General features: G+C 31.5%; 1 protein-coding gene and 1 long non-coding RNA gene across 8 annotated transcripts in view; one reads left to right on the forward strand and one right to left on the reverse strand.

The window, feature by feature from the left end:
* LOC135846045 (RNA-binding protein Musashi homolog 2-like) overlaps window positions 1-8,533 on the forward strand; it is a 211,567-nt gene extending 203,034 nt beyond the window's left edge. For all 6 annotated transcript variants that reach the window (XM_065365011.1, XM_065365013.1, XM_065365008.1 and 3 more), the window contains 2 exons: window positions 4,116-4,683; window positions 5,379-8,533. In XM_065365011.1, coding sequence (XP_065221083.1) covers window positions 4,123-4,683; window positions 5,379-6,218 — 1,401 coding nt within the window. In that variant the 5' untranslated portion in view covers window positions 4,116-4,122 and the 3' untranslated portion in view covers window positions 6,219-8,533. The remainder of the gene's footprint in view (window positions 1-4,115; window positions 4,684-5,378) is intronic.
* LOC135846046 (uncharacterized) overlaps window positions 3,227-23,900 on the reverse strand; it is a 28,655-nt gene continuing 7,981 nt past the window's right edge. Inside the window, exons 5-8 of one of the 2 annotated variants that reach the window (XR_010558872.1) lie at window positions 16,063-16,172; window positions 14,562-14,699; window positions 12,766-12,865; window positions 3,227-3,906 (exon numbers count right to left, since the gene is read on the reverse strand). This is a non-coding gene — a long non-coding RNA (uncharacterized LOC135846046). Of the gene's footprint in view, window positions 3,907-12,647; window positions 12,866-14,561; window positions 14,700-16,062; window positions 16,173-23,900 lie in introns of those variants that run through there. The other variant, XR_010558871.1, reaches the window with a different exon arrangement.

Here is a 23,900-nt window from a genome sequence, read left to right on the forward strand (position 1 = left end):
ATTTATAAATTTTTGAATTCGTTGTTTTTGGTACCAGTCTATTTGAGAGGAAAAAATTGTTCGATGTGCTGTTTAGTGATATAAAAAAAAAAATACTTTTGTGGTTGACGAAATGACATTAAAAAGGAATACAAGTTTGACGTAAGTAAAAGAATAACGCTCTATTGACGTTTTTTAGGTAAATATTGGAAAACCTAATACACTGCTTAATATATTGTGTGTTGTATCAAAAGAAGAAAAAAAAGAGCCAATTTCGTTCTGGAAAATTTTCCACTAGAGATAAAGAAAATTGGAGAACGTTGGATTTGATTCGGTTTTTATTCGTCTCTGCTGTTAAATTTAATTTTTTGTTCTGATTCTGTTGACGACGAAAAATCCATAAAACTTTTTTTTAGAAAGAGAGAAAAGCTGAAAGAAGTTGAGTTTTAATCCTGTTTGAAAAATTAATTCAATTGGTCGTTATTTTTGAGTGAAATTTCACCTTGGTTAAGCTCGTAATCGCCATGATTACAGTTTTGAGCGATAAAAAAGCGGAAGTATTTCCGAGAGATTGAGAATATAGGGGATATTAATTTAGGGAATTTGAATATGTTCCTAATTCGCTTACTCGTCGAATAGGTACCTATTTAGTTTTTACCTACTCGACTTAAGTTTTCTGAAATGAATATAATTTTTTGTCAATATTTAGGAATTTTGAAAATGTTGAAAATTTTCCAAAAATGTTTTCGTGCTTTTCTAAATTTTTTTATTGTTTTGAGAATTATTCGATGCATTTTCGATTCAGTGATTTTGTTTCGAATTATTATAAAATAATATTACTGAATATTTCTTGTCATTTGATGAAATTAATTAATTATTCGATTGATTTATGCAAAAATTATTCATGTGATTTCGAATCTTTCAAGACAAAAAATTTGAATTTTTTTATTACTTTCAACTATTTGTATTTATTTATTCATGAAAATCAACCAATGAAAACTCATCATTAGAGCATATTCTCGTATTTTTGTTTTGGAAAATTCTTTCAGGAAAATTATGTCATCGAGGCCCCGCTCCCTTCCCTTCCCTCCACCTCAATCGAGATTAGGCTCATTGTTAGGCAAGAGCACACCTTCAAAAATTAAAAAAAAACATGATTACGAAACACAATTTTCTTATTTACTTAATGTGTAATTTTAAAAAAAATCATTTTGGAGCATTTTAAAATTTAAAGTCAATTCGGTAGATTTTTTGGAGGTGTGGGGGGGGGGGGGGTTACAAGAAAATAGTGGAAGGTGGCAAATCATGGAGGAATTTTATTCATTTCGATTCCACTTCTGCAGCTAGAGGTGAATGTGTTGAACAAAAATCAACGTTTTGGTTCTTTGATGTATTAAAATTTTGAAGAAAATCTGAATTTTGTTGTACCACTTCAAAAAAGATAGATTTTTTCAGTTTATGAAGCTGTCATTCTACAAAAATATTCTCAAAAAATTGATCACCAACACTTCTTCTTTCTTTGGGAGGGTGAGAGAGGTTTAAAAATTGTGCTTATCGAATACCTTCAATTTTTTTTGGATTTGATCTCTCAATGTCTCTCCAAACCCAAACTTCGAAAAAGCTGAAGAATTGGGAGAGCTTTGAAATACCTATTGATTGAATTAAAAAAAGAGAAAAAAAACATAGACTTTCGGATTCGGTGACCTCAAATTCGTATGGATTGATATCACACTAAATTTTCATAATTTTTTGAAATTTATTCCTAAAATGGGGCTGAAAGGGTATTGAAGGGGTCACATTCAAAAAATTGATAAATATTTGGACTCAGCATCCTTGAAAACTTGACAAACGGCATGATCCATATTATTCTCAATTTTTGGCATTTTCATCGTGATTAAATTAAGGGTACTGATGAAGGGAGGGGTGTTCATAAGATTCAGATTTGAAAAATAAACAAATATTCGAACTCAGCGTCTTTGAATTAATAAAACTCGATGAGCCATTTCATTTCTAAATTTTTAAAAAATTTTGATCAATATAAGGGCATTTTGAATCCCATGGAAAAATGATTTAACCTGATCAAAATCTGAACAGATCAAATCCGATTAGATCTGATCAGATCTAATTAGATCCAGATCTGATCAGGTCAAATTGGAACCATGGAATGTTCGAATCTAATCAACTATGATCAGACGTGATCATTTTCCACAGGGATGATCAAAAAAAAATTCATCATTTCTGTTTTTGTTTTCAACTTCAAAAAGAACCATTGCAAATTTTTTACCAAAAAATGAAAAAAATTTGAAAGAAAACTGTTTGATAATTTTTTGAATTGAATCGATTTTCAACCACCGTCATTTTTGCAGGGTAGGTAAGCAAAAATATTTCAGTATGAATTTCAATAATGTATAAGTATTTTCTTTTATTTCAATTTGAAAAAGCTCGTTTGTGAAACCGATCTGGATATGCCTCTCTCACTTTTTTCATTATTTTTTGAAAAATTTGTACCTATTTCTACCTAATTGGATTTAATTGCCCAATTTTTTCTCAAATGAAAAAAGGTCAAAAGTTTAAAAAGCTCGAGTTAAAAATAGATAACCTATAATTTTCAAAATAATACTACCTTCATAAATTAGGTACCCACCTACCTACCTAAAAAACTTTAAAAATAGGTACTACTAGTGTTGCTCTTAATAACTGTGTGTAATTTATTAGTCTACGTTTGCTGAACAAAAAAAAGAAATGTTAATTACTTTTTTCGACTAATTTTTTCCGCTTGGTTAGGCTACTACTATTTACATCCATAGCAAATATTATTATCTTAATTTGAACAAAGGCGATACCGAAAAAAGCTTATACCTATAGGTAAAATATTATATTTACATATTTTGGTAATTAGTGGTTTTTTTTCTACGTTCTAGAATAGGTACCAAACTTCTACTTCTTTCGCTTGACTTACTACTATTTATGTATCTATACTTTTAAAACCCACAAATCGTGTGTGTTGTGATTTCGTTTCTTTACCTTTTTTCTCTCTCTCTGTCTCATTCTTATAAATGTAAATAACGTGACGTAATATTATTTATCTTGATTTGGTATTTAAATTGATTGTATTTATTTATCGTATTGATACCTTTCTAGTGTGGGCGGACTTTGATTATTTCCTCGAGTAATCCTGCCTTTGCTGCCGGAGCACTTTTTATACATAAAGGGCTTTTGCCATCCACTATAAAACAAGCAACGTGAATTCGCGTTAAATTGATTTTATTTTCTTCGCTTTATACCTACTCTATCCGTTTGGGCGTTTGATACGTAAAAATACAAGAGGACGTGAAAAATTTGTATAAAATGAAAATCTACGCTGATAAATTTAAAATTCGAATTAATCTTTTGTTTGTGCGGATTATACAAATACGTATAATAAAACGGTGTAATTGGGATTGTTAAATTTAGGTAGGTATATACAAATTGATATAAATTGAAAATAAAAAAAAAAACCGTACGAAAAGTACATAATATTTTTGGGTACAGCTTTTATAAAGTATCGGTTTATACATAGATAGGTATACTATTATACGTGATCGAGAGAACAAAAACGCTATTAAACGAAATTAATAAACGATCGTTTATGTAAAATTATAAATAAATAATTCCAATAGAGGTATCTGTAGGTATGGTTTGGATGGGTTTTGCTAAACGACCATGTACTATAAATGGCTTGGCTGGTGTGTAGAGATTTTCCAAAGTATGCTATGGGTTTGCTCGAACCGCGGTGTGTGTGGCTTTAAACGTAACTATGTATATGTCCCGAAACAGCAGTATATCTTAATTACACTACTGCTGTGACAGGACAATATCACAGTATATCGTATTTAAAACGCGTACGTCTCCGATATACTACGATCACTGCGACCATTAACCACGTACCTGTAACAAAATAGAGCAAAAATGAGTTTAATACGATTTCATAATACGATAGTATTTACATAGGTACATAAATACAATAATAGGTAGCACGTAAAATAATATACCTAGATAGTGAGATTTTTTTTCCTCTTTGAATAAACCCCCGGAATTTGCCAATTGTCGACAAATTAATCTAATACCTTGGGTATATTTTTGTTTTGTCTTTACAGTATCGGTATGGACGGTGTAGCTACACTTTCTGAACACCCAGACGCCCCCTTCAATGGACTGTTGCCGGGCTTGAATGGCATCGGTTTGGGCGTACAAGTGACAATGACGCCGCAGCACGCGGCAGCCCTAATGCATCATTTGAGTGCCGGAGGTGGCGTACCTATTGGCGCTGCGGCTAGTAATATTTTGAAACTGAACAATAAACCGTTAACGGTGCGAGATCCTCCGCCACCGCCTCCCGTGCCCACGACACAGATCAACGGTACCAGCGGCGCTCTGGTACCATGCCCTAGCCAACAAAATACCACCAACAATCAGCCTAGTTGCGCCAGTCAGAATAGTTCTCTGGTTCCTGTACAGTTAGCGGATGTGGCCAATGGTACCAGTAGTGCCGGAGGAGATTCGTCGTCCGGCAGATCTACTCCTAATAATAATGATCTTTCATCGTCGGCCAAGCTGTTTGTCGGCGGGTTATCGTGGACTACGTCGTCCGAGAAATTAAGACAGTATTTCAGTATGTTTGGAAATGTCACCGATGTATTAATTATGAGAGATCCGCTTACGCAGGTGAGTTTCAAGCAAAGGTCAAATCATTGGTGAGGTTAAAGGTTCCTGGTTTGGGTTGAATTTGTTTGAGCATGTGTCAAAATTTCTCGAGCATGTGCCAAATTTTCTCAATATGTGCCAAACTTGTTCGAGCATGTGCCAAATTTTCTCAAGATGTGCCAAATTTTCTTGAGCATGTGCCAAATTTTCTCAAGATGTGCCAAAATTTCTCAATCATGTGCCAAATTTGCTCAAGATGTGCCAAATTTTCTCAAGCACGTGCCTGATTTATTCAAGCATGTTCCAAATTTGTTGTAGCATGTTCCAAATTTGCTCAAGCATGTGTCAAACTTGCTCATGTAGGACCACAGACCCCCAAGATGTGCTCATGTGTCCAAGAATGAGACACATGTGCTCAAGTAGGGTCATCTAGGGCCAAGCATGTGCAAGTGTGCCCAATTATGGCCATCTATGGCCAAGTATGCCCAAGTGTGCCCCAGTATGTGCAAGTGTGCCCCAGTATATCCAAGTATGCCCCAGTATGAAGCACATATGCTCATGTAGGAGCACCTGTGTCCAAATATGCTCAAGTATGATCCATAAAACGACCACCTAGGAACCTCTAACCTCAAGTACCCCCTTTCTACCTACGATTTTACTTCGAATGAACCTCCTATTAACGTTTTGTTTGTTTTTTTCATGTCGCTGTCCTACAGAGAAGCCGAGGTTTCGCCTTCATCACGTTCTCGGACCCAGACACGGTGGATAAAGTGTTACAAGTGCCAATACACACGTTAGACGGTAAGAAAATAGACCCTAAGCACGCTACGCCGAAAAATCGCCCGAAAGCCGGCAACAAAACGAAGAAAATCTTCGTCGGCGGTGTCAGCCAAGACACCTCGGCCGAAGAAGTGAAAGCATACTTTAGTCAGTTCGGTAAAGTCGAAGATACCGTAATGCTGATGGACCAACAAACCAAACGACACCGCGGTTTCGGCTTCGTCACATTCGAGAACGAAGAAGTCGTCGATCGCATTTGCGAAATACACTTCCACACGATTAAGAATAAAAAAGTAGAATGTAAGAAAGCCCAGCCCAAAGAACTGATCCAACCTAGTCTGCTGCTCGGCAAACGTATGATAATGGGACCTCTGGGCGTCCGAATGGCCACACCGACGCCACAAGCCACCGCAGCCGCCATCACACCAGTCAGCCAGCTGGCCGCAGTTCAGGCTCAAGCCCAAGCACAAGCTCAGGCAGCTGTGGCCGCGGTCGCAGCCCAAAATGCAGCTGCTGCTACCTACGGTAAGCTTCTAGGCGCTTATCCTGGTCTCGCCAGTTATAGATATTCGCCTTATCCGGTCGCAGCCATTTCGGCCACTCCTACAGCCCAAACTGTACCCACTACTGCCACAGCGGCCGCTCAAGCCGCCCAAGCCACGCCGGTCGCCGCAGCCGCAGCTTTTCCAGCCGCCTACAATTTGGCCAACGTCGATATGTCCAGTTTTCAGGGTATCGATTGGACTTCCATGTACGGTATGGGAATGTACGTGTAAAATTATTATTCGTCTGTATCTCTCTCTCTCTCTCTCGTCTACTTGAATACTTATTTTTTTCCTTTTTTTTTTTTTTTTTTTTGTCTAATGTATATTCTCGACAAAGACCAAGACGAAAAAATATCTTGATTACGGTGTCGCTTCAACTATTACTTTTTTTTTCTCTCTATATATATAATATGTATTTCTCTCTCTCTCTCTTTATGAATTATTATATTTTCGTATGTTCTCGGATGACATCGTCTAACGAGTGTTTTTTCATCTTCAGTCAAATTTCAATGTACCATTTTTCATTGTACCCAGTTGTTGCCTTTTTGACACGGTTTTTTCCTTTTATTATTATTACGATAATTATTATTATATTTACGTTTTTTTTTCCTCTCTTCTTTTTTTTTTTATATACATATTTCTTAGTCAATGGGAGTTGAAAATGAAAAAACCAAACTAGTTTGCTCATCGGTTTCAACTTAGTGCTATTTTATAATATGTATTACGTTTTTATCGCTCTCTTCCATTAAGCAATAAGCAATAAATCGCACTCAGTATTATTAAAATTTATGTAAAGTTGAAAAATTTTATTATACGCGAATGTGTCACTGTGTATTTTGTTTTTTCTCTCATCGTTTTTTGACTATAGTCAATTTTTTCCTTTAAACTATTAACGAAAAATTTCGCAGGTGATTCCAAATAATTAGTGCCATATACTTATATATCTTTTTTTTCCTATTATTATTTTCATGTATTCCAATTCTCTCCGCTTCTCTATTGTTTTATAGGGTTATTGAACTCTTATACGTTGTTTTTCTTTTTTCTATTATTATTTTGTTCGGATATAAAAGCATTGATATTTGATTTTACTACTTTTTAGAATTATTATTGTGTATTGATCTCGTCACAAAATTATCAATTATTCCTAAGTCGGATTACTTTCAGATCACTATTCTAGTTTTTAAAAATTTTTCTCGCGGTATTGTTTACTATTTTGCCCCTTTACTACGAAAAATTTTTTCTAGTCATTAATTTTACACTTAGTTCCAAACTTATTTGCTTAATTTTTAAGGTAGTGGCTAGACAGGATGATCGTTTCGAAAGCCTGACGAGTCATATTGAAGGTTTTTTTTTCTGATTTTGATCATCCTGAAGGTGATCTTCTGTACTGTGTTGGTCGATCAAATCACCGCTAGCGCTAGATTTTTTTTTGTTTTGTTGTTTTTTTGTTCTTTTTTTTTAATATTATCTAAAAGTTTTTGTTGGGAAAAATTTTTTGTGTTTTTTTACGTGTAAATTTCTGGTCGCTGGGGGTGTTTTAGTGTGTAACCTTGTCACAGACAGAGCTGCCTCGAAGGAAATATCAATATCGTAATGTTCCTTTACTTAAGAGTAGATTCGAATTTGCATTTTAATTATAAAGTGTGTATAATTTATTTAATTTATATAAATTAATGAGAAACAAAAAAAAAATATTTAAAAATTAAACATTCCAAAAGCCTTCAGTCTACAAAAGGACCAATAGTGATTCATCACATAACATGTACACTGATCAGTATATATGTCAAGGATTCCGATTTTTGAGACAGCGTTAATAAACTGTCATCATATCAATACATGTGATTGTGATGTGATTTTTCCTTGTGTAAGTTTTGTTGTTATTTTTATTAAAAAAGAAAAAATTGAAAAAAAAAGTAAAATTATGTTACGTATACTTTTATACCGATCGATTATATTTTGTATCTTAATGTACAATCGACTTCTCTGATTTTTTTTTCCTTTTTTTCTTTTTCTTTTCTTTTTTTTTTTTTTATTTACTGTTATGCGAAATTTGTGTAATTTTTAACAATATACAGAAATTTTTTGTATTTGAATTCTTTTTATTTTGAGAGATCGGCCACATTCACAAATTTTACATTGTAATGGACGAGGAAAACAAAAACAAAAAAAAACGCCAACTACCGTAATTAAAAAATTTTTAAAGTCGCACTTTGTAATAACGTGTCGCACTGAAGGTTTTTCGTAAAAAATTTTAGTGATCAGATTAAATATTATTTTTTTTTATTTAAACGAGTACATAGCGAGTAAAATTTGTGATTACCAGTCGTAGCTAGAGATTAAGTTATATAGTGTAGTGTGATTGGCTAATTTTTAGATTTAATGGATTTATTTTTTTTTGTATTAGATGACAATATAAGAAAAGCAATATATTTAAGATTTTTACTGTATTCATTTATACAAAAACCCTCTTTTTTTTGTACTTCGAAACAAGTAAAGAAAAAAAAAACAAAAAATAATAAATAAAGCGAGTTGTTTATTTGTATAAATTTGTTTAACGCTTTCATTCACAGCGAGAGGGTTCATTTTTTTGGGTGTTTAATTCTTAGATTACTCTATTTTTTTCTTTTTTCCTTTTTTTTTCGTTTGTTTGTATATTGTCCGTAGTATATTAGTTCTTATAATTACATCTGTTCTATACTTACGTTTTGTTTAGCATTTAACGAGATTTTTTTTGTAGTTAGTTCGTGTAGTTGTGACCACCTGTAGCAATTACTTTGTATTTTTCCCAAATAAAGTAGATTTGAGTAGAAAATGTGCCTTTTTGCTGCTTTAAATGTAAATTTTTTTTTTCATAAAAATACTTATATTGCGCATTTTACCAGCTGAGTGTGTTCTGGAATAAAAATTTTTAGAATAGGAGCGCGAAGCGCCTTGTATTTTTTATCTTTCTTTCTTTTTATGTTCTTTCTTTCTTTCGTTTTTTTATGTATTATTTTCGCCGAATTTTGGATCATATACCAAAGTTCGGTACGAACCGACACACTTGGATGTAAATACTATTTGTATTGACTTTTTTTGACTAACAAACGAACGGTACGCGATATAACGAACCGGTCGAGTTGTTACGGATTTTTTTTTTCATTGTTTATTGTTTTGTAATTTTGAAATACTTATTAATTGGAAAATTCACTCTTCGTAACTCTGTAGCATTTCGCACTAACGTCTTTTTTTTATACTGCTGTGTAATATTGTTATTTCTTTGTTGTAAAATCTCACAGGACTGTGCTTTATAATTTTTTTAAATGTGTGATGGGATATTTGAATTGAATTTATGTGTAGGTATACTTATTTCAAGCAAACACTGGTGACGTGTTCGAATTAGATTTCGCTTTGTAGATGAGTTGAAGTGAAAGAGGAGTGGGAAAGGGAAAGCTCTCTACTGACTTCTTTCATGATTTGCAAATTTGTATTGGGAATTTGAAATGGTTCACAGTTGAAAAATCTCGACTTTTTGTTCTTATTTTTTAATGTAGGTAATACCTATGTAATGTCTATATTAGACTTGTAGCACTAGAAATGCTTTTTGATTACTCGAATGGTAAAAATGGTGATAGTTCGTAATTCGTATCATTATTAGTGAGTGTGAGAATTGGATTTTTTTTTGGTCAACAAATTTGATTAATTTTTAAAGATTTTTTTTGCTTGTACCTACAAATTTTTTGATGTTCCAGATTGAGTTATTATTCTTCATTTTATTTCAGTTTTTATTACTCTAAAAAATTTGATTTGTTTGAACGTGGATAGGTATTTATACGTATTTGGAATGGAGGTTATTCTGAGAACAAGAAATATTTGAAAAAAAATCATCTCACAAAATTGATACTTTATGTTGTGTTGAAATTTGTAGAGACTAAAGTAATTTTGATTATTAGAACTCAAAAAAAGTTTGAAAAATTGAAAACTCATTATAAAATAATATACCTAATTTTAAAAAATCATGGCATTTTATTTTTAAAAAATCAAATAGTTGGGTGACGAAAAAAGTTGAAAAGAGATCAAAAAAATAATCTTGAAAAACACAAAATGTTGAAAATCTGATATTGCCGAACCAGAAGAATATTTTTATTTCGTTAAAATGTCAAAAAATTGAAGATCCACATCAAAAGAGAATAAATCAAGCAACTTCTCTATAGGTAGGTATATTAAATGAAAAAAAAATCAAAGATGCCAAAAAGCTCAAAAAATAGTGTAGTTTAAAAAATTGTGATATTTTGTTCGTGTCAAAAAAATGAAACCATTTTCCTCATTATTGGAAAAATAACGAAAAAATTTGGAAAGCGTGTTCACAGAAAAGCACAAAAATTGAAAATTGAAAAATATTTATAAATTAAAGATATGTAGGTGCCTCATTTTGTTGAAATGAAAATACATAGTCGAAGCTTTTCTTACTTTCTTTCTTTAATTGTATGATTTTTTATGAAAAAGTTGGGGAAAAAATGAAAAAACATCAAAATTTGCCAGGTATTGACTGTCGAGTTATGAAATATGTGATTTAAGAATTTTTTTTATGTTGAAAAAAGTAGGTACGTATTCAAGAAAATCTCAAAAAATTTGAAATAATACTTCGAAAAGAAAGAAGTCAGTGGATTGGAAAATGTAAAAATGATTTCTAATACAGAGAAAGACTACTCAATCTATCCTTGTGACATTTAATAGAGATGTTTTGAGGAATCAAGACGATGTTTCGTGTATTAAACTTTCAAAAATCAATGTTTTTTTAAAAATGAAAAAAAATTGAAAATATTTGCTTTTTTTAAATTGAAAAAAATGTCAAAACATAAAATAATTAGGTTATTATATTTCTGATATGATCTCTAAAAACATGAAACTTCACCATTACAAATTTATGATTTGTTGACACGTTAGAAAAGTTACCCATTAGGCCATCAAATATAATTTTATTGAAAAAGAAGGCTTCCAGAGAATGAAGAAATTGATTTCAATTATTCATGATGTTTCCAAGGCAATTTTGAATTTACTCTATTACATACTAGAAAATTTTAACGTTTTGATGTGATTCATTTTTATTAAAAATTATAATATGTTTTAAAACCAGAGAACAAAAAAACAAAAAAAACGTTACATACTCAGAAACTGAGCCTATCTGTTGTAAAATTTGATTGTCAATAATGCACAGATTCTTTCCACTATTTTTTTTTGCGTTTAGTCGAGAAAAATTCAAGAGTGTATTTTAAAAAAGCAAAATTGCTTCTAATTGACTGCATCACTACAAAACAATTTTTTTGAAAAATATTTCACTTGCTGGACGTAATAAAAGCCAAACATACATTGAAAAAAATTGACAACAATATTCCAGGGCGCATGTCTCCAATTATTAAATTTTTGTGGTAGTTGCAAAAAGAGGTATAGGTATCAACAAAGGTGGAGCTGGAGGTCTGATGATTTTTTTTTTGCTAATTAAATTTCGAATGATAATAATTGAGTTACCTATTATTATTATGTATATTCAGATGAGCCATTAAGAACGAGACACAAAGGGAGAAATATCTTCCAATAATGAATTATCAATCGTCCTGGTGTTGGAATTTTGAACAAACAAATAACGTGGGTACAAAATTGATCATAATTGTCGAAAAAAACCTATTTTACCTTGTTAATTTGCAAATCATCAATTTTGTAATTGCATCATTTTTTCACGAGTCGATTTTGATGGGAGGGGAGGGGAGCAGGGGGAGATGAAATGAAATTTTCTTTCAGCCTATAGTATTATTCTCAATAGCTCAGCACATATTTCAGGTAATTTTTTGGATTTTTTTGGATGACAAAAAAACGTAAGGTATTTAAAAATTCTGGTTTATTTGATTTTGATATTTTTACTTAAATTTCAACATATCGTGTGAAATTTTCAGTTATCTGCTGACATTTTTCAGTAAAAAATTTCGTTATTACTTTTCATTTTCCTCTTTGTTTCACCTTGACTGGTTTTTTACTGTGAATAATCAACACAATAAGCCAATGAAAAGCTAGTTGAATTTTGAGAAGTAAATTTTTCCATAAATGAGATTTTTCTAATATGTACTGGACAAATAGTCGAGTTCGATTTTCAAGACGTCTTGAAATTCACGATGAACGAGAAATCAAGTTGAAAAAACAAATCGTTTGAATGGACGCAGGATTAAAAACGACACCACGTAATTATTCTAATGATCTGATATTTTTGTAATTTAGGTACGAATATTACTCATTTATGCACACAGGTAAGTAATGCTGCATGTATCGCATTAAATTCATAATCAATAATTGAGCAGATAAAATCCCAAAGTAGTCGACAGATGGCTTATGAGAAGAGAACGAGATTTTCCATTTCCAATTACATATAACAAATGGAAAAAATCACTATAGGTATAATAAAGAGTAAAATATATCCACGCGAAAAAATTACAGCTCAAATTTACTTGTACCTACCATTTCTACTACAACCATGAAAAATACACCTATATGCAAGAAACCTACATACGTTTCAGTCTACCAACCATATTTCAGATACTGTATACGTATAAAAACTATGAAACTATATAGTGTATCTTAAAATTCATATGGAAAACGGTGATTTAAAAAAAATAAAATAAAAAGAAACAATTCTAATGTAATTGTTGCTTTATGTTTATATAACTTCAACTTACAACATTTCAAAGTAGCTACCAAAGTTAAAAACTGCTAAGATTCTATCTACATCAACAAAGGCGTAAGGCTTTACCACTTTAAAATCAGGTTTATCATTTTGTTTCTTGTGTTTTTCTAATCGTCGATGACTTTTTTGCACTGTTTACGTTCGATTGGTGATGAGCTGTTTTCATCTGTAAAGATGGAAAAAAATTAAGTACTGCGATATCCTTAAAATAGGTACTGAATATTTAAATTAAAAAGAATAATAATTATATGGAATAGATCCAGTAAGTTGATGAGAAAAAAGGAAGCAGGAGTTGAAATTTAATCATTGTCACTAAACAATCATTAAATCATCTCAAGTGGTTGAGATTATTTCATTTTTTTTTTTAATTTTTATATATTTGAGTTTTGTTCTAATTTTATAGTTTTCTTTTGTGATACCAACTTGATGTCATTTTTACAGAATTTTTATTCCATTTTGATAGTATTTTATCAATTTTCCTATTTTCACCCACAATTTTGATATTTTTGAGAGATAATGTTCAATTTTTAGCCATTTCCGACATTGCCAATAAGTTTTGCAGAATTTAGCTAAATTTTTTTGATCTTATGATGATTTTTAATGATCGATATATCAAGTTAACAACTTTTACATGTAATTTTAACGAAATTTCATTCAATTTCGATAATATCTGATCAATTTTTTGGGAAGTTTCATTATTCATAGACAATTTTTGCTGAATTTGTCTCAAATTTCGGAATATTTTATCATATTTTAAACGTTTTTAGTCATTAAATGATGATTTTGATGAATTTTTATGAATTGTACGATTAATTTTGATCTAACCACAAAAAAAATTTTTCTCAGCCCATTTTTTTTTTTTTTTTTTTTTTTTTTTTTTTTTGAAAAAATAAATGGACATACTTATTACATATTTGTGTAGTTTAAAGAAAAAGTTGGTTCTCTAAAAGCAGGATTTATTTAAATCACGCACGTTAGAGAGAGTAATATGTCTCATGACAATTAAATTTTTATTTTTTCAAATCCCAGTTTTTCAAAAAACCAATTCGCATACTTCTATTAAAAATTTTTGAATAAAAAATATAACCATTTAAAGGAAGCTCTGGTCTGGTCAAAATTTCTAGCTCTCTAACTTCATAAATAATAATAATTTAAAAAAATCAAATATAAATATCAACTCAGAATTCGTTAATTTTCAGGCAACAATTAACTAAAGATTCCATCAACATTCAACATTATGCTACTTACATATAAAAATTTTTCATAAACCGAAGTTTATCTCCAACTTAAGTATTCTGAGGCCATCTACAACTTTTCATAGAAATTTTCAAGTTCCACCAACAAAAAATGCTCCAGAACAACTAAAAACAACGTAACTTTTAATCCTACATTTAAAATCGATTTTTTAAACTCGTCTTTTAAAAAGTATTCAAACTTCCCTTTTTACTTCCTCGATTTTTTTTTTTTTTTTTTTTGAAAGGTCATCGAGATGATTTTAACGTAAGTAACTAGAACAAGTGGAAATTATTTATTCAAAGTTTCTCTCGTACTAGAGACATCGAAACTGGGACAAAAATATTTTAAGCTTTTTGCCACAAAAAAAAAATCGCTAATAAATATTTATGCTATAGTTCGATATAGTACAAAGCTCAATTCCGCACGTACTAAATCTTTATTTATGGTTTGATTTTTTTCTCGAAAAACCTAACGTAGTGTGAAATTTGCACAAGATTGCCATAAACTGTCATCGTTAACTACATATTTCAATAAAGCTGGCCTTTTTATTCAGCCTCTTTCTTAAAAGATCTCGTCTTCGGAGGGAAAAAAAGGAAGATGCAACCTTAGGTGTATAATATACTCACTCGGTAATGAAAACGCTGACGACGACGATTAAACTGCAAATACCATCTAATTCATGACTTATCTGAATGTCTCATTGCCTCGCGTATTGGCCAAATTACAATATGTCGTGCTTTTCCGCTTTTTTCATTATTATTCGACTGAAAATTACATTAAAAGAGTCGTTTTAATACAAATGTGATGCGTGTGGTATCTGGCTAATCTCGCGTGACATTATCATACAAAACCCTTATACATTTTTCACTTTTAATTATTTTCGCAGCAACGTGCATCGTGAGAGCGGTGGAAAAAAAGGAGAAAAAAATTCTGTGGGTTCTTTCTTTTGGGAGTTACACGTTTGTGCGATGTATTAACAATATCCATTTGGAATTAAACCACCGTGATGATGATGTGTGTGAGGCAAATTTTAATTTTTATTACATAATAGGATAAAAAACTTATTTTTCAATTTTTTTTTTTTTTGGTACAAATAAATGGTGCGAAAATTCTGTATAATTATAAAATCAAATATTACATAGAAAAATAAATCTTATTTTGGATAAATTTTCAAATAATTCTCTACTTATAAATAGGCTACCGTACACTGAGCTCGCAAATATGAGAAAAAAGTGAAACTTATTTCATCACACCACACGAGAAGAATGAAATATGACATCATTTATACTACAAGATATAATACTACGACTCCTTTAACGAATGACGTAGGCAACCCATCGACCTGGTAATTTTTCGCATGTTTGTTGCAAAAATACTAAATAAATCAATGATAACGGCGGTCGAAAATTTCGACAAAAAGGTAAAACTTGCATTTGTTCAGATTTATAGTCACCACTGATTACTACGAGCCATTAAAGATTTGACCTTCGGTAATAAAAGCCAATAGCTGTGAACTTTATTGATTTGCGAGCAAGACGTATACTAAAATAAAGTCTTCTTGGTATTTCCATTGCCACAAATCGGCTCAAATTAAATTCCGCTTTATTGCCGAATCACAAAATGTTATACGAGCTGACGAACACTACGTGGTGGAAATTTTACATTTCACTGTGGGCCCAAAAAGCTACCCTGAAAGTTATATTACCCCATATATGTGATTAAGTTAATTCGATGGTGGAATTACTTAGATTGAGGTGTACGAATTTCGGTCATTTTAGAGATCTTGGTAGCCTACCTATTGGGAAATGTTTAGGTATCTAGGTAATGGAAAAAAATCCAAATTTCCTAAATAGCTGTTTTTCAAGAATGGAAAATATAGAGAGATTTTCCAGTGTTGTTTTATGATATTTTAAAATGGAGCAGAAAAAAATGAGGCAATATTTGAAGTTTGGATGATTATAGAAATAGGTATTAATTAATTAGGAATTTAATTTCGCCATTTTTTTCTATTTAAAAAAAAAATTAAAAATTAGAATTGTTCCCTCAAAAAAAAAAAAAAACACAAGTAGGTACCTAAACTCAGAAAGAGTAGCAAAGCTCGTAAACAAAATAAAATTTGTTCTTTACCGAAATTCCAATATTGTTGATTGCTCCTGCATAGCATTTTTCTATTCCTTGTGTGATGTAGGTACGTATTAAACGTTGTTCCAAAACAGTTCCGTGAAACAATCAGTTTTCTGTAAGAAAAAGAAATTACCAATAAATATTTTTTAAACTGAGGAAATATTTAAATAGGTAAGTGTATATTTATCCATTAGCTAGCTACTAATAAGTAATTAAATTTAGAATTTGTGAAATGACTGCTGAATACAAATTTGTCACTTGAAATGCACAATTGCACATGCTGTTCAAAAATTAAACTGATTTTGAAGTTGGCCCAATATAAAAATTTTAAAGGCTATAAAATGAGAAAAAAACTACGATTATCGAATACATTGGAGTAGCTATTGCCTTCTAGCTTTTTCTCGCCTAAACTTGATGATTTTTCAAGAATTGGATAATATTTCACATTTTCACCACGTTCCACAGAATTTGTACGTTTTGTTAAAAAAAAATCCTAACTAAATTAAATGGCAAATGAATTTAAAATATTTGAAAATAATAAAATTTTTATGCCTAGTATAGGGTAGGTAGATATGTTTCAGGAGTAGGACGTGGAAAAATAAGAAAGGAAAAAGATGAAATTATCAGCTGTAAAAATATCGATTTTTTTTATCATAAAAAAGTTCACCGTTTGACGTGTTTTGTTCCTTTCACGTAGGAAGGTCCTCCTAAAAACAGCAAGAGAATAACATTTTGTTTTTTATGCCAAATATAGATAAATACCTATATTTGCATGTAAACAAACATGTCAACTAAACTTGGCATGTTTACAGACAGGTGAGAAAAAAAAATGAAAATTGTATGTATACTAATTCCTAACCAATGGAATATTTTGAAATTCAGATAGCAGATCTTCATTCTTCAAACTTGAATGAATCTAGTTCAAAATTATAGGTACCTAATAACACTCCCAAAGATCAATTTTACTCGAAAACTTGAAAAAACTGCGATCCTACTGGAATTTTGTCAAAACTTTTCATTATCTGTTAAAATTCTGGGGTCTAATGAAAAATTTTGGGATCAACTAGTTTTTTATTGGAGCAGAATTACCAAAGTTATTAGGAGTTGAGGTTTATTCTTGCACCTCAAAGAAGTAATTTCTACAGCCATGCGACCTCTGCTGGAAGTTAATGAAACTATACACTATAAAAATTTGAATTAATTTGAAGATTTCAGTCTTATTTTTTTTTTTAATTTTAATTTGAAACAAATAATTTTTGTTTGATAAGTACTTTTAGTTGTGACTTCAGGTCCCTTTTAAGATTTTTCATTCTCATAAAAGATGGCAATTTTATAAATTTTAACGTTTGGTATCTGATTATCAAATAGGTAGGTATTATTTATTGACGAATGACGAAGGAAGGGAGGGGAGCGGTAGTGCTCGTAATTAAAACTTTGATGAAACCTTTTGAACTTGAATTAAGTAAAAAATGAGATTATTTTCTCATTAAGTTGATGGTAAAATAACTTGTGGCGTCGAAGAATAAAAAATTTTCATTTGAAATGAAGTTACCTAATTAAAGAATAAAAAGAGCCTGTAATTATTCATTAGAGTGCATATCGTGGGAAAAAAATGTCGTAGGATGTTGTCCAAATTCAGTGTAGACGTTCATTTCGAGTTGAAAATCACCCAGATTTTTTTTTACCCCAAGACGTGATCCTGAAAAAGAGATATTGGTCCTCGAAGAGAGTGCATTTTTGAAAAAAAGGCATACTTTTTTCGCTCTAGCTCCCACTCAACATGTTTTAGGGGAAATAACCCAGTTCCAAAACATAATACAATACGAGACCACATTCGAGGTTCAACAGAAAAGCTGAAAATTTGCAGATATGCTTATTTTTGAGTGAAGTTTTGACATTTTTTTTATTTCGAATATTACACGTCAAGTATACTCTATGTCAAAACATCAAAAGATATCATTCCTGAAACTTGAGAAATATTTTGGAACGCGGTGGTGCCAACTTTTTCATCATTTTTTCCAATTTGAATAATTCGAAAAATCGAACAAGATTCTCAACACTGAAAGAGGATTTCCTTTGTATTTCATCGAGTGTTAGATTCATTTTATGAAGCCCCGAATGCAAGTTTGCTGCAAAGGAGACTTCAAAAATTTTTTAAAAATTCCCTAGAGCAATTTAACATTATCAAAATGAAACTGTTTTGTTCCCCAGTGAGTCCAAAAAGGTTTTTGATCCTTTGAAGTAACCAATGCCAATTTAACATAAAAGCTCAACTTAACAAACATTTAAATTTACTAAAAATTGTTAAAAATCCAAAGTATAACCCATCACGCCAACTATTACTCCACTTGTACAAAGCTCTGATACGTAGTAAAATTGAATATGGGAGTCCATGCTTTACAATCCTCTCAAATAAAACTACTAACATTCTCAAAACTGTTCAAAATTCCTCCTTGCACATCTGCAACTGCATAGGTGCTCTCTATTCGTCTCCAATTAATAGCATTTATTGTGAAGCTGCAGAGCTTCCTCCTGATTTTAGGAAAATTCTCACGACAAACAAATTCTTAACAACTGTTGCAAATAATCCATCTCACCCTCTTCAAAAATCACTCAAGGTCTACAGCTCTCAGCATTTCCTCCATACTTAAGGTCCAATCCCAGAATTTATCAAAAATATGAACAACCTACAAATTGACCTAGAAAGCCTTATCCATAAACCAATATCTTATCCCCCTTGGTCTCTCAAACCTATACAGATGGAATTCTACTTAAGAAACTACCCAAAACATGATCACTCCCCTTCATCAATCAAGAGTCATTACTTAGAACTGTTATCAAACTATACAGAATATAACTTATGCTTCACAGATGGTTCAAAAATTTCCAACATTCATACTGGTTATGCTTACTCAATAAATGACAAAGCTCTCAGTTTCAAAATTCACAACTGTGCCTCAATTTTTACTTCTGAACTCACTGCCATAAAACATTGCCTAATAGATATAATTTCCATTCAATCAGAAAATAAAAAATTCTTAATCCAAAGCGACTCACTATAAGTTCACTGCTATCCATTCAAAACATTTTTTCTGACCATCCCATAGTCCAAGACATACATAAGTTCCTTTTTAACCTCCAAAATTATGATTACTCAATTAGCTTCATGTATGTTCCCAGCCACATATGTAGGTATCACTGGAAACGAAACTGTTGATAGATTAGCAAAAACAGCCGCTGCCCCCCACCTCTCTTACCTCTCTCACTTCGGATGATATTAAATCTCTAATCACTCATAACACATTTACCAACTGGCAGAACTTTTGGTCACAACAAACTTCAAACAAACTCTTCCAACATAAAAAAACAACCCTCCCCAGGAAAAATCTAGGCCACCTGAACAGAAAAGAAGAAATCCTAAGAATAGGCCACACAAAAATTACTCATAACCACTTATACCAAAAAGAACCAAAACCCCCATGCCAATTTTGCAGAAATGAACCCACGTACGTCCATTCAATACATACTTTCCAACTGTCCCCAACTAAAACAAAACAGACTTACACTACAAATAAAAGAAAACCCACCTGCTATCCCTGACGAACCCTGTGAAATACAAAAATTCATCTCCCTAATAAAAAACATCAACCTCACAAACCAAATCTAACCCCTCCCTCTTTACTGGTGTAATAATCTTGTAATTATAAACACCCCCCCCCCCCCAAAAAAAAAAAATTAATAAACTATGAAAAAAAAAGATTACTTGGTTGAATAAAAAATAAAAAATAAAAAATAACCATCGAGTATAAATAAATAAACACCAACAACATGAAACAGCAGGACTTTTCATCAGGATAATATTTATTCAAATATTTCAATTTTGGAGCAGAATGAGAAGGAAAGTATACTTTTGTGTTTAACTTAGCCTAAGAGAAAATTGAAGAATTTTAAAATAATTTTCTCTCCGGATTTTTTTACATTCTCCTGCAAGATTTGGGAGAAAGCAAAACTCAGGGCTCATTTTTTAAAAAAATTGTTGGATATAAGAAATGAAATATAGTAAGTTCACTCATTAAAAAAAAAAAAATCGGCACACGTTTTCTTTTTCACAAAAAAAAAGCATTAAATAGATATATGAAAAAGAACACACACTTCTAGGTATGAATACAGCGACGTCAGTTTGATTCAGACGAGATGAACTTGTGCTTAACAATGAAGATTTTCATCAATAAAAAATTAGAAAAGTTTGAATTGAAAAAAAAAAAATTAAAGGTTGTAATTTGAGGCTGATAGCTTTTTAGGTATGGGTATAATAAAAATAATAACATAAAATGATTAGCAGTAAATTTTCTTTTAGGTCTTCAGCAGCTAAAAGAAGTGCCAAATGGTTGTCCAATTTAAAAAAAAAAAAAAAAAAGTATACAGACGGATCAGTTTTGTTTAAATCTCCAGAAAGTTAATGTGTAAGTTTCTTCAATTTTAATTTTTTAATAGCATTGAATATTTGAAGGAGCTTCAGACCATCAAAATGTTTGATGGATTGCAAGTTGCATCCTTTACCTCAATATCGATCAATTTGAAAGTTTAATTTTAAGTAGGTAGGTAGGTTAAATGATAAAGTTTCTGGTATTTCAATATTTTACTATAGACGAACTATGATTGACTTTTTACGCAGGAAGTGAAAAAAATGTACTCTTCAATGAAGGAGATGAAATAATTTTTTGCTAAAAATTTAGCATTTCAAAAATTCACTTTCAATAATTGGTATAATGACGTAGGTAGTTGAGAAAAAATCTGAAGCACGCTCATATCGAACGAAGAGAAAAAACCGTATTAATAAGAGGTAAGTATGAGAATAATTAAAAACAGAAAATTGAAAATTCATTCATTTGACATAGTTTTTTTGGCCCTCTACCTGCGAACTCATTATTATACCTCACGCATTTTTTAAACAATAATTTGCAGCCTTTTCTAGCAAGATAATTAGGTAATTTTAGATGAATTCATTTAGTTCTTAAAATACTCTGCAATCTGCATTCTAACGATCATTTTAAACCCACAGTTTCATTTCAACAGTCATTGGCCCCTTCAATTTCACTAATAGGCAACATATTCGCCTACTTTCATTTTCATTTCCACCGTACTCAAATCTTAAGACCTGATATCCACCCACCAAAACCTTATTTAGGTAATGAAAATATCAAAACATCCCTTCATATTCACCTCGATAGCTCATATTTAAAATAATAAAAAGTAGCCTAAAATATTCCACTCCATTTCATTTTACATATCAGAAGAAAAAAAACGAACCACCAAACCGTTAAAGTTGACCCGGTTATGTTCAATTTACCAAATTCTTTAAACAATAAGACCTTAGAAGAAGCGAGCACCACGACAGGAAAAAAAATGATGAATTTATTTTGTAAAATAAACCCTCGGAAAAACAGCTATCGAGAGTAATTTTATAATGAACTTGAAACTCGATACTTTAATAAGATTAAAACAATGCTTTTCAGTGGGCTAAATCGCGTATATCTATGTACATTACTTACGTATACATTTTCAAGACACGGTGAATATATCTTGGACTGGAAAAAATCCCCGAAAATGGCACACACGATGAAAAATAATTTGTAAGAAAAAAAAACAACTGATACAATCGCTTTCACACAGACGTCTCACCCTTATAGGTGAGAGAAGAAAACCTGGAATGCTGGAGCAGGCAGAAATAGCAACCAGCTAGGGCACAGTATTGATTAACCGAGTTTGTAGGTGGCGTTTGGAAATTTCTAATCTTCCACCCTTTTTGTATACAGTTTCCTCATTTTTGAAGCTACCGTACTCCATTTTCGCATATACAAATAAAAACCCAAATTCGTCGAGTAATTTTTTTATTAATCCCATATCGACGACTGTTTCTAATTTTACGCACATTTTTTCGCGTATATTTCATTTTTTTTTTTAACATCTCGACGTCGACGTTCATGCGTACAAAAAGGGCAGAAATTTCGGTAATACGAGATTTTATCCGTTTCTTTTCGACGATTTCTCGTTATAAAAGTAAATATTTTAATGCACCCGAAGGACTATTAGTGTTCGATATTTATTCCTCGAATCGTATGTACTGAAATGATAAATGTCTAGTCTGGGTAATTATTTCAAAAAAAAAAAAAAAAAAAAACATTTCTGGGCATCTGGATGTACTTTTATATGGTCTGAATTTGTTGAAGCTGTATATACAATCTTTTAATCTTTTGTTAGTATTTCTACTTATAGCTATGTAATTACGTAATGCAGTCGTCCATAAAGCTCGTTTCGGTTCACAAAAGAAATTTCATTATATTTGATTTAATATTAAACCAAACACGGTGGAAAAATTCGCTATTTGAAATTTTACCATCTAAGATGTTGGCATTTTGTGTTACTACAGCAGCCAAAAGAAAATCATACTTCTGCTATATAAGTAATAAAATTTTTACTCGAGAAAAAAAAAACAACGAAGACTTCGCATTAAATAGTAAGTATAGTTACGCTGGTACTTAATAAGAATATAAAATGGCGAAATTGGCCAATTAATATGCATTATAATATCCTTTGGAGATTGTTGTGTGGCTGTATACATAGCCATCGTCCAATGACCATATTATACATGATAACAACACGACTCAAAGGGGAGTTGACCTTTTTTCTCTCATGTAAAAGCAGAGGTGAAGGTCTCACACGATGCTTTAAGGATACCTATTTTTATTCTACACGTTGAAAGAATTAAAGGACACAGGCTCGAATTTCGTCATTCTTTGGTATTTTTCATGTACTACAAAAGTACCTCGTCTCCTTTGAATATCTTCACTCTGACGATCTAGTTTCATCTCGTTATTCTTTATTTTTGGACATTACAAGCGTTTGATACCCTTGACGTGGTACGTAAAATTAATTTACCTATCAACAAGTTTTTTATTCTCGAGCTTCTCGCTGCAAAACCTCTGCCCACAGATTCCTTATTCGACGAGGTGAAATATGAAAGATGACCCAGAACCGAACCGCGACGTAAATTTTTAATCCCGGTTCCACCTCGTATTGTTTTTTAATCTGCGTTAAAATTGAAAAACTTTTTTCCTCTTCCGTTGATCCTGTTTCAACATCGAGCACGACGATGAGAAAATTCCAACGGAGTATAAAGGGAATTCATCTAGTATATCAGACTCGAAAGATTATCGTGTATAGGTATTTGTTGTTGTTGTTTTTTTTTACTTCGTTGGGTATTGTTTTATTTTCGTTAAAGCTACGGAATTGATTTTTTTTTTATTGTTGGAACTTGCAGTTGTTCGAGTTTTTATGCTTGGTTGGTGTATCAACGAATTTTGAGAAATTAATCAATTTTAGGCAGGGTGTGTTTTGTTCTTTGTGAAAATGTTGTCATTGGTGAATGTGAATTGATTTTTGTGGGTCATTTTAGTATTTTTAAAGATTTAAGAGTCGAAAGGAGATGCAATTTATCATAAATCAGTTTCCTAAATCATACACAGGGTGTCCAATAAATGGTCTGTCAAAATTAGAAAATTGGGAATAAAGGAATACTTTTTACCTATCATTGAAAAAAATTAACTCAAAAAAGGGTAAATAAATGAAAATTTGAATCAACGTCAAGTTTCAAGATTTTAATCTGTGATCCTTTCCGATGAAATGATGACTGGACAACTGGGCGTTTATTCTCATTCAATTTTCTAAATGATATATATGGTACTCCTTAAATTTTCAAGGTAGGCAACTTATCGTGTTCATTCAACATTTTTTGGAGGAACTAACTAACGTGTAAGTTAAATCTGAGTTTCAAGTCTGGA

This window comes from Planococcus citri, chromosome 4 (assembly GCF_950023065.1).
Source record: "Planococcus citri chromosome 4, ihPlaCitr1.1, whole genome shotgun sequence".
NCBI lineage: Eukaryota > Metazoa > Arthropoda > Insecta > Hemiptera > Pseudococcidae > Planococcus > Planococcus citri.